Below are 20,325 nucleotides of genomic sequence, written 5' to 3' on the forward strand. Positions count from 1 at the left end.
TTCCACACGTTCTTTTTTTTAAAAATAAATTAAAAAAAAAACAATGTCTAATAAATGAAAAATTATTAGAGGAATATATATATATATATATATATATATGTAATTAATTTAATTGTGCAAATATATATTGACTTGAGAAAGATAGTGAATTTGTTGGTTTTCTTGTGCTTAGATTAGGGGGGATGTACAATTGAACTAATGGACTTTTACATGAATGGAATGACAAAGAAAAACACATGATTCAATTTTGTGTATATAATATGATTCATTGCTCATTTGTTCTTGTATCCCATGGAAGTTACATTCGTGTGGAAATTGTTTGTTTAAAATGGACACATATATTATTAATAGCATATATCAAGGGTGTGAAAAATCAAAAGTTAATAAATTAATACATTTGGTTCGGTTTTAAAATTTCAAACATTTTCAACTTTTAATTGAATTTTCATAGAAAATCTCAATTCAAATTATTACAAACTGAATCAAATTAGAATGCCAGCTAAACGACTAATATATAGTTTTATTTAAGACCTTTTAAAAAAATTATCGAATTATTCAATTAAAAAGTTTATTTTTTTAATTCAATTCGGTTAAAATCTTATACATATTTCTATAAATTGATATAACTATATTGTGGATTTGATTAGGTAGACGTGGTCAAGTGTATTATATCTGTAAATATAATAATGGCATTGCATGGTTTTATTTCAATTTGAAATTTAGTGTATTCTATCTGTCTCCATTTGTTTAAGTAGATAATTCCATGTCATCTACTTCCTCCGTTCTTTTTTAGTTGTCCATTTAGCCAAATGAATTTGTCTATATTTAGTTGTCCATTTAGAATTTCAAGATAATATTAGCTATTATCTTCCAAATTTAACCCTCCCTAATAAATGACTCTATAACTCAATTTACAAAGCATTTATTATATAGTAGGGTTATATTAGTATTTACTTCTATTATTTAAGACAAAAATCCCACTATCTTAATATGTGCAATTTTGGCTAAATGGACAACTAAAAAAGAACGGAGGTAGTATCATTTACATTAAATTTGCATGCAACCCACTACTACCTCGCTCAGTTGTCATCTTCTGCTTTCATTTAATTAGTAGATACCATTGAATATAATAAAAAAACATTAAATGTATTATCATTAATTTTGTAAAAATATAGAAAATTTAAAGAGTAAATTATTAATTAATTTTTTTAGTTATATCTGACACTAAAAATAAATAAAATGGCTACAATGTTAACAAAAACAAAAACAAAAACTATATTTTTTGATTTTCAAATAAAAAAGGATAACAATGAATTATAATATAGATGGGAACAAAAAATAATTTGTTCTTCTTTTTATTATACTTATGTGAAAATATGAAAGGTACTTAATAAATAAATATCAATTCAACCGTGAAAATAGATCTTGAATTTGTGTGAAAAAAGGAGTCAAAGGAGGAACCTAAATTGGAATTATAAGGACCTCAAAGAGTCCAATTTTAAATACAGTGGACATGACTCTTTGATAGTTTTTTTGCTAGTCAGGATATGCAATGGAATTACCTCAACTGTGCAAGACGGTGATGACCGCTTTTTGAACACTAAAATCCAATTTCTTTTAATTTGGGTAAACCAAAATTGGATCCAATTTCCTATGTTTTTTTCTTTGTTTTCACATCCATAAAAATAAGAGGAAAAAGTTGCTAAAATCCTTTTTCGAAAATCAGAGCTTAATTATTATTTTATTTTATTTTTAAAAAAGGCGTAATTCAAGATAATTTACAATTTTTCTAACTCACTATTTTAATCCACTTTTAATAACTTTATTACATGATAATGTTTTATTTGTCCAATTTCTTTTCAAAAATATATAATAAAAAAACAAAATTTAATGTATCCATTCTTTAATTGTTACGTATGTTGAAAGGTGAGTTAAAATAAATGGATTATATAGCATTACTTCTACAGTGTTGATGGATTGGTCTGCAATAACTGAATCAAATTACTGAATCATTTGCGATTGTCTTTCTTTTTTACCATATATATTGTGATCCGGCCATATAATGCTTTTTTAATTCCTAAGGTTCGATATAGATTTGTAATTGACGAATCTGAGATACATAATCAAAGATAATTTTTGTGCTTTTCAATCGCCAAAAGATGTTTGAGAACCAATAATTTAATTACTAGTTTACATTTTTGGAGAGAGGACAAGATCCATATTACTTGTATTATTGTTTAAGAAGAAAATTCTAACAGCGCCATGCATTGCATGGAGAGATTACTTTTACAGCTTATACAAATATAATATAGTACATATATAGAAATTATCATTACAGCATTACTAGTAATTTAAGAGCATCACATATACAAGCGAGAGTACTAATTTTAAGTTCATAGCTATACATAAGTAATGATTATGAAAATTAATACACTACACTTTTCTTGCAATAACTGGGATATCTGTCCAAGTTCTTTTTCTTGATACAGATACCGTCCGATGTCTGGAGTTGCTGTTCCGACAAAGTTCTGTCCGAGCTTTTTAATCGTTAAGGTGGCGAAGCATCCATGGAGGCAGGAGAGCATTGGCTCGAATGTGGACTGGGTTTGTTTCATCCTCTCTTGTTTGGCTTCTTGCTGGAGGGGTACCACTGCATATTGCACATTATGTTGTAATCTTAATTAGTAATTACTAATAGTTTAAATGCTCAAATTTGAGATGAATTAGTAATTCATAAATGATGAAGAAATTGATAAATATGTTATGAATAAAAAAAATGTGTCCATTTGCTGCAACAGTTAGGTAAATTGTGTTATTATATCCAAAGAGAAAATAAAAAGGATAAAAATGTTGATAAATATAAAATATACTTTTAAAAGGATAAAAATGTTGATAAATATAAAATATTAGCTCGACCATAAGAATTGAAAGGAAAAAAATAAAAGTACTAGCTTGTAAAGAGAAAATTTAGCGATCTAAATACATCATTTCTATCATAATTAAAACTCAGATTATACGATATTTGTAATGAGTCACACCTTTGTTAATCAAAGAAAAATTTAATCCGTGTAACTTATTTTTATGATAAATTAGTCTCCAATTAAAAAAAAATCTCACAAATTCAAGAATTTATCTATTCAGTTTTATCAAAGATATTATGTTATCAAAAATGATATGAGTTTTCATATTAGTACTGTTAAAACATCGTGACTTTTTATTTAAATATTGATTAAGTTATCATAAAAAAATAAAATATTCAATTGTATCTTGTTTATAATAATTAATTAAGATATAAAAATAATATAACGAGACTCCTAATATATTATCATTATTATTTGGATATCATTAACTCATAATTTTTTATCCATGAATATTTATCAATTTCATGCATGATAATTATTGAGATATTAATTTTTTTAGTTGTAAAAATCTAGGGGTGTAAACGAGTCAAGTCGAGCCCGTGTTAGGCTTAAGCTCGAGCTCAAACTCGAGTATGTTATACGAGCTCGAGTTAGAATGCACTTAAATTCTGAAGCTCGAGCTCAAGCCAGAACAATTTTTGAGCTAGTTGAGCTCAATTTCAACTCAATTCAATAAAAATAACTATTAAAAAATTAATATATTCTATGTATTTTATTTTTTTGGCAATAAATTAGTCTTTAACCATGTAAATTGATTTGATTATAAAATAACAGCTAAATTGATTTATAATTAAATTTAAAAATGCAAAAGTCAATATGATAAAAAATTAAATTATTGTTTTTTGCGTATGAGGATCGTTTAGGGCCGTTTAACCTCGAGAGCCTCACAACTCGAGATGAAGTTCGGATAGCTCGAGCTCGAGATCGGCTCAAATTTTTTGAGCCGATTTTGAATTTTTATTGAGTTGATATCGAATAATACGCTAATAGCCCAACTCTTTTACACTCCTAAAAAGACATGGAAAAAGAAAAACCTCGTGTCCATCGGCTGTGGTACAAGTAGTGATGATGAGTCTACACTTTGATGTTGTTGTTGCTCCCATTGTGTCTCCTCAGCTATTGCTTTCTCTTTTTCTTTCACCTGGTTTTAGCTTTCCATGCATCAACACATTTTTATGGCAGAACTAGATTACATATAGCGATAGTTTAATGGCAGAGAAGGTTTTAAAATCCTTTAAATTATTCAAAGACTACATAAATATGTTTAGTGTTTTCTTGGCCACTTGGGCCATTAATATTTTTAAATGGTGTAAATAAATACATATGCCTGAAAAACCACAGAAATAACTAGAAATATGGGAGGCTAAATGGAAAAATAAACTTAAAGAGCTTAAGTGATTTTTCCAAAAAAATTAAAGTGTTTTTTGCGGCGTTTAAAAATATTGAAGGTCCAAATAACTAAGAAAAAACTACAAAGACTTGTATGCTTCTTTTAAAATAACTTGATGGATTTTTTATTTATTTCTTTAGCCTTGTTTAATTGGTACTAAAATTTGTTTTCAGGACAATGAGCTCGGTTCAAGCCTCTAATGTTGACTAATGAATAATAATAAAAAAGATTCATCCAAAAAAAAAAAAACATGTTAGTGAAAATTGAGTAACTACCTGTAATGCAAGCTGGTGGTTTTGCACTTGCAACGCTTTATCCTGTTAAGGAAAAACAGATGAATGATTTAAAATCAACTCAACAATTTATTCTAATCACAAACTTTCTTCTAAGATAATAATTCATCAAAGAATCTATAACACAGATTAAAACAAAAGGGTCGGTAAAAGGATAACTGCTGCTACAAAAGAGACGAGATGAGACGATTAAAGAAGAAACATAATATTATTATACTATCAAGTATCAAAAAATAGTCAATTTGTGACAGAATTTTCTTCACAAAATTTTGTGAAGGATTTGTGATGGAAGTTATAAAATTTTATAAAAACATTTTCTATCACAACTCCATTATAAATCTCAAAAGTTCATCACAAGTCTTTAACAATTTTAACAGTTTTATTTAGAGGTAGGAGACCACCGAAAACAACTAATGACGGACACTTAAGGGCCGGCCGCCCACTCTGTGTTGGGCGGCACAGCGGAAATTCAATTAATTATGCTAGTGAATAACGTATTGTGCTAAATAACTATACCGGAAAAATTCCCAGGAAAGATTGGAGGGTCACGAGCGGACCACTTAAGTACCAACCTCCTAGACAGAATTCAACACGATATAACTAACTTCACAATAGGGAATTCCAACTAGCCTAATCGTTAGCGTCGAAAATAAAATTATGGACGGCAGAAACAAAATAAATGACACCGAGAATTTTTAACGTGGTTCACCCAAATTGCTGGATTACGTCCACGGGACAAAGTCCGAATAATTCTTCCACTATTAAAATAGCAGGCATACAAAGAGAGTAATTTTACAGAGAGATCTCACCAAAATAATGACACTCAAGTGTTTCCCACACACTCGTAAACTCACTATTTTTATCTCTCAATTCTCTCACCCCTCACCCTTTAGAGAAAACGTTTCTCTAGCTCGCCTATTAGCCTTGATGCTAATAACTCTCACAAAACCTTTGTGAAATTTGGTGATGTGAAACCTTATGCTCCTCCTTGCTATTTATAGGAAAGGAGGGGAGTAGCCTCCAAGTAATTTTGCTTGGAGCCTACTCCAAGTCAATTTACTTGGAGGCTACTCCAAGTAATTACTATTTTTCTTTTTTTTTAAACTAAATGTGGGCCCACATGTGGAGGGACCCACCAACAAATCTCCCCCTCCCGACTACATGGGAGGCACCACCATTCCGGCTGCCTGTCGACAATATTCAAACTTTCCCCGCGGAAGAGCTTTGGTTAACATGTCAGATCCATTTTCATCGGTATGGATCTTTTCCAGCTGTAGCAGTTTCATCTCCAGTACATCTCGAATCCAGTGATATCTCACATCAATATGTTTAGATCTTGAATGAAAGGAGGAATTCTTCCCGAGGTGAATAGCGCTTTGACTATCACAAAACAGCTCGTACTTCGTCTGGTGGAAACCAAGTTCACTTAAGAACTTCTTCATCCATAGCAACTCTTTACAAGCTTCAGTTGCTGCAATAAACTCTGCTTCTGTTGTTGAGAGCGCAACACATTTCTGTAGTCTCGATTGCCATGACACAGCTCCCCCTGCAAATGAAATCAGATATCCTGATGTAGACTTTCTCGAGTCAACATCGCCAGCCATATCTGCATCTGTGTAGCCAACTAACACAGGTTCTCCATCTCCAAAAGATAGACACATTCTTGATGTACCTTGAAGGTATCTAAGAATCCATTTCACTGCAGCCCAATGTTCTTTTCCAGGATTTGAAAGGAACCGACTCACTACTCCAACCGAGTGAGCAATATCTGGCCGTGTACATACCATGGCATACATCAAGCTCCCAACTGCTGAAGCATATGGAACTCTTTCCATCTCCTCCTTCTCTTTCTCAGTAGAAGGGCACTGTTCAGAACTCAGTCTAAAATGATTAGCAAGGGGGCAGCTAACCGCTTTAGCGTTATCCATGTTGAACCTTTGAAGTACTTTCTGAATGTACTTCTCCTGTGATAACCATAGCTTCTTGGAGCCTCTATCTCTGGTTATCTTCATGCCTAGGATTTGCCTTGCCGAGCCCAAGTCTTTCATCGCAAAAGACTTGCTCAACTGCTTTTTCAAGTTGTTGATTCTTGAAGTATTCTGGCCAACGATCAACATGTCATCCACATAGAGCAGAAGTATAATAAAATCCTCATCAGAGAATTTCTGCACGAAGACACAATGGTCTGAAGTAGTCTTCTTGTACCCTTGCTCCCCCATAACAGACTCAAACTTCTTGTACCATTGTCTCGGTGCTTGTTTTAAGCCATATAGACTTTTCTTCAACTTGCAGACGTACTGCTCTTTCCCCTTTTCTTCGAAACCCTCTGGCTGCTCCATGTATATCTCTTCCTCCAAATCACCATGAAGGAAGGCAGTCTTTACATCCATCTGCTCGATCTCCAGGTCGAGGCTTGCTGCTAACCCTAGCACTGTACGAATGGATGTCATTTTCACCACTGGTGAAAAAATCTCATCAAAGTCAATTCCCTTTCTTTGGCCGAATCCCTTGACAACTAGTCTAGCTTTGAAACGTGGTTGGAGACCGTGTTCCTCATTCTTTATCCTGAACACCCACTTGTTCTTCAAAGCTCTCTTGCCTTTAGGCAACTTCACCAGCTTAAAAGTATTATTATCATGCAAGGATTTCATCTCATCTTGCATGGCTTCAATCCATTTCTGCTTGTGTTCATCATCCATAGCTTCTTCAAAGCTCTCAGGTTCTCCCCCGTCAGTTAATAACACATACTGATCTTCTGGGTATCTGGTAGATTGTTGTCGAACTCTATCAGATCTCCGCAGAACTGGAGAATCCACATCTGCTGGTGGTTGATGATGAGCACCATAGTCATCAGCATTACCTGGTTCATAATCAATGGGAGCATCTTGACCACCTATCCCCGGTTGGTCGCCTTCTTCATCTCCAACACGTCTATGAACCGTTATTGGAGGAATCAATTCCAAGTCTGTTGAATCTCCATCGGATCCCTCAGAAACATTCTGAGCCTTTTTAATATCCTCAATGGTCTGACTTTCAACAAACACGGCATCACGGCTTCTGATAAGCCTCTTATGGACTGGATCATAAAATCTATAGCCAAATTGATCTTGACCATAGCCCACAAACACGCACTCTCGTGTCTTAGCATCAAGCTTGGACCTCTCGTCTTTGGGAATATGCACAAATGCTTTGCACCCAAACACCCGCAGATGACCATAGGAAACTTCTTTTCCCGTCCACACTCTCTCTGGAGTATCAGACTGTAGAGGGATGCACGTTGAAAGGTTGAGCACATAAACTGCTGTCAGTAGGGCTTCACCCCAGAACATCTTAGGCAACTTTGCATGTGAGAGTAAACATCTAACTCTCTCCATCAAAGTCCTGTTCATCCTCTCAGCCAAACCATTCAACTGCGGCGTCTTAGGAGGTGTTGTTTGATGCCGAATACCATTATTTTTGCAATAAGCATCAAATGGTCCAATGTACTCTCCACCATTGTCTGTTCGAATGCACTTCAGCTTCTTGCCGGTCTGTCTCTCCACCAGAGTTAAAAATTGCTTGAAAACTTCTAACACCTGGTCCTTCGTTTTCAAAAGGTACACCCATGTCTTCCTTGAATGATCATCAATGAAAGTCACAAAGTATTGAGCACCACCAAGTGACTTTGGCATTGGTCCACATAAATCTGAGTGAATCAGATCTAAAACATTCTTCATTCGAGAAGGAGGGGAACTTTTGAAAGAAACTCTGTTTTGCTTCCCTGCCAAACAATCAGTACATTTCTCTAGATGGACTCGATCCAATCCATGCAACATATTTCTTTTGGCCAATATCGACATTCCTTTCTCACTCATGTGACCGAGTCGTCTATGCCACAACTCAACTATATCATCATTCTCCACTGTATTGACATTGTCATGGGAGAGCTTCGCCTGCATCATGTATAGTTTTGAATGTCGTTTTCCCCTGGCCACCACCAATGAACCTTTGGTAAGCTTCCATTGGCCATTGAAGAAGGTGCTGCAAAAACCTTCATCATCCAGATTTCCTGCCGAAATTAAATTCAGGCGCATATTTGGGACATGCCTGACATCCTTCAGGACTAATTGCGTACCATTCTCTGTTTCTAGAGAGACGTCACCTTTGCCTACGACTTTTGCAAAGTTCTCATTTCCCATTCTTACAGTGCCAAAATCGCCTGATGTGTAAGATGAGAAGAATTCCCTTCGAGATGAAGCATGAATGGTAGCTCCAGTGTCAATCACCCAACTCGTCTCGTGGATTGCAAGATTGACAATATCTTCATCATGGACTACGTTGAACTCCCCGACAACATTTGCTTGTTCATCATCACTGCTGTCATTTTTCCTCACATCTTTGCCTTTGTTCTTTTCTTGGTCTTGCTTCAACTTTCGACAGAACATTTTGATGTGGCCCTTCTTCTTGCAGTAATGGCACTCAGTATTGGCATATTTGTTTGACTTTCCTCTGCTTTTATGTCTGGTTTTTGAACCCCTAGCTTCACTCCTCCCTCTAGATTCTGCAACAAAAACATCTGACTGTGATGAAGAAGAACCTTGTGATCTTCGTCTACTCTCTTCATTCAGGATGCCACTTTTCACGGCTTCCAAATTTACTACTCCATTTGGTGCAGAATTTGTTAGTGAAATCTTCAAAGTCTCCCAAGACTCTGGTAGAGAGGCAAGCACGAGGAGAGCGAGCACCTCATCGTCAAACTTTATGCTCATACTTGATAACTGATCCACAATCCCTTGAATTGCATTCAGGTGATCAGCTATAGAAGTCCCTTCCCGATATTTTATCTGAATTAATTTTGTCAGATAAAATAGTTTGTTGTTGCCGGTTTTCGACGCGTACAGCTCCTCAAGCTTCTTCCATAATGTCTGAGCATGAATTTCATTACAAATGTGGTTGTACACATTATCCTCGACGAACTGTCGAATGTAACCACACACCTGCTCATGCTCGAATGCCCATTCTTCATCAGTTTTTCCTTCGGGTTTATTCGTTGAAAACACCGGTAAATGCAGTTTCGTCACAAATAGGAGATCCTTCATCTTGTTTCTCCATATGTGGTAATTTGTGCCATTTAAACTGACCATCTTGCCAGTCTTTGCCTCCATATTTTCGACAAGTGCCCAGTACTATAAATATATCTAATTTATTTTCTGATGTGGAGGATCCACTATCTAGTGGCAACCACAGAGCATACGATAAATAGATATATAAAAACTCAAACCGGCTCTGATACCAGTTGTTGGGCGGCACAGCGGAAATTCAATTAATTATGCTAGTGAATAACGTATTGTGCTAAATAACTATACCGGAAAAATTCCCAGGAAAGATTGGAGGGTCACGAGCGGACCACTTAAGTACCAACCTCCTAGACAGAATTCAACACGATATAACTAACTTCACAATAGGGAATTCCAACTAGCCTAATCGTTAGCGTCGAAAATAAAATTATGGACGGCAGAAACAAAATAAATGACACCGAGAATTTTTAACGTGGTTCACCCAAATTGCTGGATTACGTCCACGGGACAAAGTCCGAATAATTCTTCCACTATTAAAATAGCAGGCATACAAAGAGAGTAATTTTACAGAGAGATCTCACCAAAATAATGACACTCAAGTGTTTCCCACACACTCGTAAACTCACTATTTTTATCTCTCAATTCTCTCACCCCTCACCCTTTAGAGAAAACGTTTCTCTAGCTCGCCTATTAGCCTTGATGCTAATAACTCTCACAAAACCTTTGTGAAATTTGGTGATGTGAAACCTTATGCTCCTCCTTGCTATTTATAGGAAAGGAGGGGAGTAGCCTCCAAGTAATTTTGCTTGGAGCCTACTCCAAGTCAATTTACTTGGAGGCTACTCCAAGTAATTACTATTTTTCTTTTTTTTTAAACTAAATGTGGGCCCACATGTGGAGGGACCCACCAACACTCTGAGCCTCTTAGTTCTTCCATGATAACCATCAATGAAGGAGGGAGGGGTTGGCTGGGGATGGCCTTAGCGCTCTCTGAGTTTTGAAAATTAGCTAAATTAGCATAGGAAGTTTTTATTTTTGCAATTTGGGCCCCTCAACTTTACAAAATTATCTCCCTATATAGGTGTATATTGCAATTTGGCCCTTCTGATATAGAAATCATGGCTCCGTCACTGATAACCATCCTTGTACTAAAGAAATTTAGGAGAAAAATAAGGTTACATGAAAGGGTAATTTACCTTCTTTTGGAGTTCGGAAATTGACTCATACATCAGTTGATTCTGATAACAAAGAATTTTTTTTGATGAGTTGGATAGTCTACTTGCATTATAATTCACTAGTTTACCAAAAATAATTTAGCATAAGTGCATAAATTAATTTAATTACCTTTCTTGACCTTATTTGTTTAAGTGCTGAATCAATTTGCTGCTCCAAGTTTTGAAGCTCTTTAAGGCTTAAGGTATCAAGTTCTTCACCCTTGAAATGCCTGCAATCATTTAAAAACTTAACCATAAATTGAAAATGAAATTGTGATCTTAATTAAAATTTTGCACCAATCATTTTATTTTTTATGTACTTGCCTCTGGTTTCTTTGTAGAACCTCCATCCTAGCCTTCAGCTTCGCATGTTCTAAAGTCCAGCTTCCCTGAAAATTTTGAAGCCATTTGTTAATTTTGGACAATAACTTCAAATACAAGCAATTAAAAACACACCAAAATAATAGTAATGAACGTACACTTGTTTCAGTATCAGTAGCAAGAAGCTGCCTCTCTGCATATGAATATCTCTCATAACGTTCAAGAATCCTTTCCATGCTGTTACAAAATAAAAATTGTTAATATAAAGTATTACTGAAATATGTTTAGTGAATTAATAGTATATATGTATATATAAATGTCTCATGGGTCTCATTTTGATCCACGGTCTATCGATCATAAATTATATTAATGAAAATGAAAATCCACATATAAAATGTACAAGAAACCATAAATTAAATATAATTTTTACAATTTTATATTATTAATATAAAATTTTAAATTTCAAAAATATTTTTAGAATTATAAACAAAGTATGATATTGACCGAGTTAGGTACGTACACCTCTTGAATAAAAGCTTCTAAAACGGGCTGACCAAAATAAAAATCTCAAATTGTATGAGTAAATAATTTACACTCAGATAAATTTCGATCAAATATATTTTGTTCACTATATCTTCTCTGGTCGAAATTTATCGTCAATAAAACATCATTAAATATGTAAAAGTTAAATATTATAGTGATTTTAATTATGTGTTTAATGTGATAGACTTAAATATATCAGACACTCAGTCAGTCCGTTTTGGACCAGATTTGAACGATAATTTTTTTATTTTAACCACGGTCCAAACTCAAAATCCAAAAAAACCTACTATTCTATGGACAAGGGTTGAACTTTTAAGATTATTAAATTTTAAAGAGAAAATTAGGGAAAATACTCTATTTTCTAAAATAATACTCCCTCCGTCCCAATAGAGTTGTCCACTTTGAGAAAAAATTTTGTCTCAAAACTCTTGTCCACTTTCAAAAAGTAATTAACTTTTAAACTTAATTTTTCTATATTACCCCTACAAAAGATCCACTAATGAGTAAATTAGAAGTAAATAGTAAGTGGACCCTATATTAAATAGGGGTATGACAAGAAAAGTAAGAAAAAAATTACAAAATCTATAAACAATAATTGCTTTTCTTAAACTGTGTGATAAAGGCAAAGTGGACAACTCTATTGGGACGGAGGGAGTAGTAAATTATACCTCAACAAGAAAAATATAGAGAAAATACCTCATCTTTTTAGCACTTTTATTTTTTTACTCTAAAGTCTATTTTTATTATAATAATACTTATTTTTTATTATTTTTTACTCTAACCATTTTATTTTTACTCTAATATGAGTATCTCCCTTTTTTTCTCAGATTTTATACTCTTTCTTTCTCTCTCTCTCTCTCTTTTTCTCTTTCTTCTTCTTCTTTTTCTTCTTCTTTTTTTTCTTCTCCTTCTTCTTCTTCTTCTCCATTTGTCTTCTTCTCCATTTTTTCTTTTTTTTTCGTTTATTTTTTTATTCTTTATCACGCTGCCGTCGTTCCTTCAATGATCCGCCGTTGCTCCGCCTTCGTCCCGCCTTCGCTTTGTTTTCACGTCGCCGTTGATTTGCCGTTCTTCCACATTTTAGCGATTTTTTTTCTTAACTCGTGGTGATTATTACGATTTATTTTAACTCTCAGATCTAAAAAAATTGTTCTTGAATTTTTTCAGTTTAAGATCTGAAAATCTGCATTAAAAACGATTTTATGATGAAAGAAAACAATTTTCTGCAGAAAAAACGATTTTCTGCAGAAAACAGCTCCTGGTTATCATATCTTTATCACTATGACGTTATTATATCATTATCATAACACTGCAGAGAAAAATATTTTTCTAAAAAAAAAACAGTTTCTGATTATCATATGAGTATCACTGTATTATCATGTAGTTATCATAGCAGGAAAAAAAGATTGTTTATAGAAAATAATATTTGATTATCATATTGTTATCATAACATTATCATGTCGTTATCATAGCATTATCATATGATACCGAGATGATAATATTTATGGTACCTATATGATAATGTTATGATAATATTTATGATACTATTATGATAAACAATGTCTGATTATCGTATCAGTATCACTATATTATCATATCGTTATCATAACAATGCGGTGATAACGATATGATAATGTAACTGTTGCTTTTTATAAAGATAAGTTATGATAATAGTATGATAGAGTTAATGATAATAGTATGATAACGTACGAAAAATAATTTTTAAAAAAATATTATGATACTGAGATGATAATGTAACTGCTGTTTTTATGATAATGGAGTAAAATTATAATTATTTTAATTTCGAGAGTAAAAACATAAATATGAAAAAAATGTGAGGTATTTTTTGTAACTTTTCCTTATTGAGGTAAAAAGTGCAAATATTTTTGTTTTTTAGGTAAATATCTAAATTTCCCAATTTTAAAGTAAGCTCATTCAAGTCCGGCTCAAGCCCGTATGAACAGTATGCTCATGCCAGACTTAGCTAATAGATTTAAAGTTCAAACCGAGTTTTGGCTGAATTTAAACTTATATTTAAAAAAGTTAAACCCGCCTAAATTCAGTTCGAGCTCACCTAAAACCGCTCCATATACAGGTCCAGATATGGTATATGATATATGATATATCGACCAAGCCGAAGACAAAATCTATCTAGAATATGATCAGATAAGTAACCGAAAACAAAAGGCCATAATATGTCATTTCATTTACTCTCATTAACTTAATATCCTAATCCTTAACTTTCTCGAAATTAATATTCAAAAAGATATTGATGGCACAAAGATTTCCGACGAGTAGGGCAGATTCTAAAATTTGCCCACTTTATATTATCCTTAACTTTAAAATGTTAGAGATTATCAAAACCTCATCATGACAAATAAATACTTTTTTGTCTCTTACAAAGTTATATGTGAATTATGACCTAGAAGATAAGGCAGCCCCAGTCTAATCTATAAATAGAAAAAAAAATCAAGTGAAAAAAGACATGTAATACTAGCCATATAAAGTTTAAAAATAAAAATAGCATTCTCCAATAACTTTGGATGAATTATTGCAATTTACTGTTCATCATATAGTAATTCCACTATGCTACTGCTCTATTGACTTATTAACCATTTTAAACGTTTATTTCACAATATCATTGTATAACACCATTAATATTTTTTTATGGATGGATGTTAAACACAATTCATTATCAATTTAAAATAATAATAATGAAAAGTAGGTTACATGCTATATACAAGTTTTAAATATTTGAAGTGTAAAATGTAAATATTTAAAAGAAATAAACGGAAAAAATGATTTTCTTTTTTTAAGAATTAAAAGGATAGCCATCACTTTGAATCTTTCTAACTCGATCAGTAGCAATTTTTGTAAAATCGAATCGGATTAACTGAGAATTAATTGTCTATTTCGTTCAATTTATTAAATTCTGAAATTAAAAAACCACTTTAAACATATAAAATTGGCTAAATTAACAAACCAGTCAATTTTTATCACAGTTTTTTAATTTATTTCTTGTGTTAAAATAATTGTCAATTATTATTGTACCATAAATTTAAATTCCAATTATAGTTTTTAAAAAAAAATTGAGAAATCATTATTTTCTCTTTGATTTTTATATCTTATACAATTCAAATCTCATTTTAGTTAAAAAAAATAAAAAATATGAAGGAAAATGACAAATTTTTAAATTTATAGAATTTGAATCTAAATTGGTAAATGTCATTAGCGACGGATCCAAAAATGTTTTATAAAATGAGCAACATTGTACTCACAGCTTGTAAGATAGATAAAATTGATAAATTATAAATTTTATTTTATTTTTTATAAAGGGAGAACGCTTATGGGAGGAGATGAATCCACGAGCTTAATACTTTGTGTCTATCGTTTATACTATATGAATTACAGCTCGTTGGTATAAAATATAAATTCTAAAATAGATAATATTAAATTATATATTATTGTTCACTATAAATTTTTACTAGATCGGTCACTGTGTCATAGTAATTAATTTTAAAAGAATTACTGTCCATGGATGAGCTTTTGTTTCTTTCGGGGAGACAGTGTTCTTTGATATTTTACGAGACAAACTTTTTGAATTAATAATGGTATTTTCACTTCAAATGCTTTACTTTTTATTTATTTATTTATTTTTAATATTATCTTTGTGAGAGAACACCGTAGAAATAAAGTGTAAAACTTAATGGGATCTAGCAAAGCTTCATCTAGCAAAGCTTTATCTCAAATACGAGCCAAGTTGGCAAATAGCCTGCTGACAGGACTAATTACATCCTGACGTGTTAGGAATAATTTAGAAGTTTGTGTCTCAACTTTTTAATTATGTTGTATTTGAGTGTTTAAGGAATTTCTTTTATATATAGTGAGCCTAAACGCTCACAATTCAATCAACCAACTTCAAGACCAATAAGCTATAACTCAAATGATATAAGCGCTAAGCAGCAAATTGCTAGGTCGTGGGTTCGATTTCTCCCACAAGCGCTCCCCCCTCCCCAAATTATCAAAAATATATATATATATATATATATATATATATATATATATATATATATATATATATATATATATATATGATTAATTTTTCTAAATTTTTATTGATATCTTTATCAAGAAAACTTTTAAAGTATTAAATATAATATGAAATATAAAAGATAATTTTTAAAATTAGTTATTTTGAATTGACACGGAGAGGGTATTATTAAATTTAATAAATAATTTTTTATATGAACTTTTTGTTTTGTTACAGTTTATGAATAATTAGTAAGTAATATTTTAAAGAAATATAATAATAATAACAAATGACTATAATTTTGTACTCTTCAATATTCTTACTCAATGAAAAATAATTTAATCTCTAAAAATTTAATAATTTTACAAATGAACAATTATTATTAATTATTAAATTTAATATTAAATTTAGGCAAAAAAAATTATATTACGGTCAATTTATCAATTATAATACGATTTCAAAATCGTGCCGCTTCGGTCTACCATTTATTGATATGTGCCGAATATACCCACAAGTACTCTTTTGTACTATCAAATATCACAATTTGTAATGACTTAGTTTACTATTTTAATATTTGAATCATACTCTAAAGAAGATGTGAGTATAATTAACACATATTAAATAAATAATGGAGTAAAGTGGCATGATTTTAAAATCGTAGAACATTTGGCAAACGGAGTATAACTGTGGGTATCAAAAAATATTTTGCCTAATATCAATAAGAATACAATATATAAAAAAAATGTAACTTGATGCCTTTCTTTACTATAAAATCACAAACTATATATTTTCTAAATTGCAGAGATTTATTATTATTTTAGATTAATTAGTGATGTTAAGATATTATAATTATTTTTAAATAAATTAGTGATGTTAGTAAGCTAATTAAGAAGTAAGACATGGATTTATTCATTAAAAAAAGACATGAATATAGTAGTAATTTTTTTCAATTTATATGTTTAGTGTATTTTTTTTTATGACATGATAGTGAAAATAATTGTGGTATTAAGTGGGTGCATCGGTTGATAGTGGAGATAATTTAATGATGTATTTTTTTTAATTACACAAAATTATAAATAAAAAAATGATAATAATATAAAATAAAATAAAATGTAAGACTTAAAATTTACTTACAATTAATCTATTTTATTGATGCAGAAAATATGTTGGCATCAAAGTAGGCTTAGCCATGCCTAGTTAGGTTTTGGACCATCAATAATAGCAAAGAAGTACTTGAAATATGTCATTTTGAACAATATTTCAGACACTTAATTATATATATATGTATAGGCATCACAAAAAACATCGACAACGAATCCTGTAATTATCTTCTTATTGTAATAAATCTACCCTCCAAATCAATGAAGGGAATTTGGTGTCTAAGGCTTCATTCTCCCATTTCAGAAAAATTATTGAAATAAAATAGAATTTTACAAAAACATTACTATCATTTTATTCATCACGTTTTAATAACTAAAATTTCATTTTTATATCAGCGATTATATCAGCCAGATATTGCTATAGTAATTTAGACTAAGAATTACTTATATGGCAGTAAACATTTGTATGGTCATCCAACGTATAAGGAATTTCACTCTTAGTAACAAATAAAATAACAAGAATCATTTCGTAAAACACTTATAGTTCGCATAAAACTCTAACACATACAAAGAACTGGATATTAATTTCCTTAGGTCACTGAACTTATCTATTATTACAAAAAAGATACTAAATTTTATTTTGTTACAAAAAAATCATCAAGTTATACCTTCTATTACAAAAAGATTTATGTTGTTACAAAAAGGATACTAAACTTCGCATAAATTACAAAAAGATCACCGAACTATACTTTCTATTACAAAAAGGTCACCGAATTATGTATGGCTTGCCACGTCAGCAAAAACGACGTCGTTTTACATGGGTGAACCCCTTTATAACAAAATGTATAACTCAGTGACCTTTTTAAAACAAAATAAAATTTAGTATCCTTTTTATAATAATAGGTAAGTTTAGTAACCCAAAAAATTTAATATCCACAAAGAACTAGCACTCATAAAACAAAACAATAACACCAAGCTCTTATATTGAGTAGAAATGAAATATAGTAAGATCAAAAAATGCATGTACATGTATATATGTAACTAAAAATGCATCATATTATATAGATAAAATGTACTATCTATTCACAATGTTAATATCTTTATCATATATATAATATTTTTAAAAAAAAATCACATATACCATCATTTTTGACCTTTGCCGAATATATTCATAATATTATAGAGTGACGTCACGACGTTTTATACATCATATACAATTAAATTTATACACAGACGTATAGCATCACGCCAAATCAGCTCTAAACTAATTATGAGTATATTTAACAAAGGTTAAAGAAGATAATGGTATATATATATGTGAGAGGATTTTAAAACATGTTATATTTCCCCACATTTTCCTATCATAAATTTGAATGCCACTCTACCATTTTTATAACTGATAACATGTACAGATAAGTACTGCTCCATCAACTTCTATTTGGAAATATGCAGATCAGATCAATCCCCTACTACTCATATCTATTTATAGTCAAATGAAACCCTAAGGCTGACAACCTCAGAAATGCCAATAAATACGAAAATAAATAATAAAACAGTTAAATTAAGAGAATGAATAGAAGTAAATCTAAAATAAACCCTTTAAACACGAGTAGATAAAGCCTGACTCGAAAAAATTCGGGTCGATATGAGTAGCTCAACTCCTTTACGTTCCTAGTTATTATTAGCTTCAAGTTTTTAATAATTTGGAAAAGAAATCTTAAATCATTCTAATAAAACTAAGTTTTCTGTAAGAAATTAATGTATATATTATATCATCAAATTTTCTGCAGTTTCTTGTACCCTGTGTATATTAACGTGCGCATATTTTGTTGTCATATGAAGAAATGAAAAATCCCCATAACGGCAAACAACATGATAACTCAGTTTATATATCCAAGTGGCTATGACACAAAGCATACGAACATTATAGTATAAACAAAAATTGTAATAACAAAATATTATTTATATCACAGACAAAGATAATAGTACTAAATCATTAAGATTTTAGCCAATAAAAAGGTGTATAATCCCGAGGAAACAAATAAAAAAAGAAAACAAAAAAAACTCTTCACTGGTTGGTCAATTAGAAGCAAATTAAACAGTTTAGCAAATAGCATCACTTTAATCAGACAATTAAAAGAATTTTGTTAAAAGCTTTGATTTTCTTGAATATAATTAGTCTTCTGTATCACTTCCTATTGAACAGATCAGAAAAGAAAAAAAAACACCACACGTGGATGAGGAATATAAAATTTTATTGCACCCTAATTTCTTCAGCTCACAATCACTATGATTTGTGAAGCTTAATGAACTGCTGTGTTCTTGTTTAAATTAATTAATTTGACTATATTTTTTTTTTTTGCATGAAGTCAACAGTTAGAAAAAAAAACCCTTAAAATTTAAAACCTTGTGGATCACATTTGTTACCAAAATTAAAAAACAAGATTCATCCAAGAAAATTCATCCTCACCCAATTCACGACAGATATTCAAAAACAAAAATTCTTTAAAATTTTCTACAGTTTAATAAACCAAAATCATCAAATCTCAAAGAATTATATATAGATTAAAAGAAAGCAGAAGAGAAACAAAAAAGTACCAGGAATCAGTGGAGTATTCATACAATTTGCCTTTCGTAGAGAAGACGATCAAAGCAACTTCAGCATCGCAAAGAACAGAGATCTCATGAGCTTTCTTCAACAAACCAGACCTTCGCTTCGAAAACGTTACTTGCCGATTAATCTTGTTCTCAATTCTCTTCAACTGAACCCTACCTCTCCCCATTTTCAAGAACCAAAACCAACAAAAAACAGCACAAAATCAAGAAACGAAATCAAGTATATTTAGGTTAAGTTTCATAGTAACAGTATTACTGTATATATATAGGCGTAGAGAATGTAATACTCAGAGAGTGTAATTGTTTTTCTTTTTGTGTTTTTTTTTTAAGAGAGAAGCACACAAATGGAAGCTTTCAAAACAACTCAGTGGTTGATGTAGGAAATTAGTGGTTTTATAAAACCAGGGTGGTTTCGTCAAATTTGTTGTCGATTTGTGATTGGTGGAAGACCGCTACTTTTCTTTTCTGTTAAATTTTTAGCCTACATTTTTACAGTCTTCATATAATACAGAATATTTATTCTTTGGAATCTTTACTGTATTATTTTATTAATTTTGAGCGATAAATTTGGACATCCACAGAGAATAGCAGTTTTAATTATTTATCTCATTTTATATTTATATTTTATTCATAGCATAGCTTTAGAATTAATTTTATCTGATTAAATTTCACTTTATTTAAAATATAAATTATTAAAGTACAGTAGCAGGTCTATTATAAATCCAAGAATTATAAAAAAAATAGTAAATAAAATATAAGTTTATGACTCTTTTATACTATTATTAAGTATAAAAAGTAAAAAATACTTATAGGAAGGTGGGAATAATTTATTTTTGGAAA

General features: G+C 31.1%; 1 protein-coding gene across 3 annotated transcripts in view; it reads right to left on the reverse strand.

Annotated features, from left to right (window-relative positions):
• Positions 1-19,852, reverse strand: part of LOC126672022 (truncated transcription factor CAULIFLOWER A-like) — a 43,222-nt gene extending 23,370 nt beyond the window's left edge. Inside the window, exons 1-8 of one of the 3 annotated variants that reach the window (XM_056105302.1) lie at positions 19,468-19,851; positions 11,355-11,433; positions 11,200-11,264; positions 11,006-11,105; positions 10,858-10,899; positions 4,587-4,628; positions 3,956-4,062; positions 2,539-2,650 (exon numbers count right to left, since the gene is read on the reverse strand). In XM_056105302.1, the coding sequence (XP_055961277.1) occupies positions 2,542-2,650; positions 3,956-4,062; positions 4,587-4,628; positions 10,858-10,899; positions 11,006-11,105; positions 11,200-11,264; positions 11,355-11,433; positions 19,468-19,652 (729 nt within the window). In that variant the 5' untranslated portion in view covers positions 19,653-19,851 and the 3' untranslated portion in view covers positions 2,539-2,541. Of the gene's footprint in view, positions 1-2,284; positions 2,651-3,955; positions 4,063-4,586; positions 4,629-10,857; positions 10,900-11,005; positions 11,106-11,199; positions 11,265-11,354; positions 11,434-19,467 lie in introns of those variants that run through there. The other 2 variants (XM_050365910.2, XM_050365908.2) reach the window with 2 other exon arrangements.
• Positions 19,853-20,325: the final 473 nt, after the last annotated feature.

Source organism: Mercurialis annua, linkage group LG3 (assembly GCF_937616625.2).
Source record: "Mercurialis annua linkage group LG3, ddMerAnnu1.2, whole genome shotgun sequence".
NCBI lineage: Eukaryota > Viridiplantae > Streptophyta > Magnoliopsida > Malpighiales > Euphorbiaceae > Mercurialis > Mercurialis annua.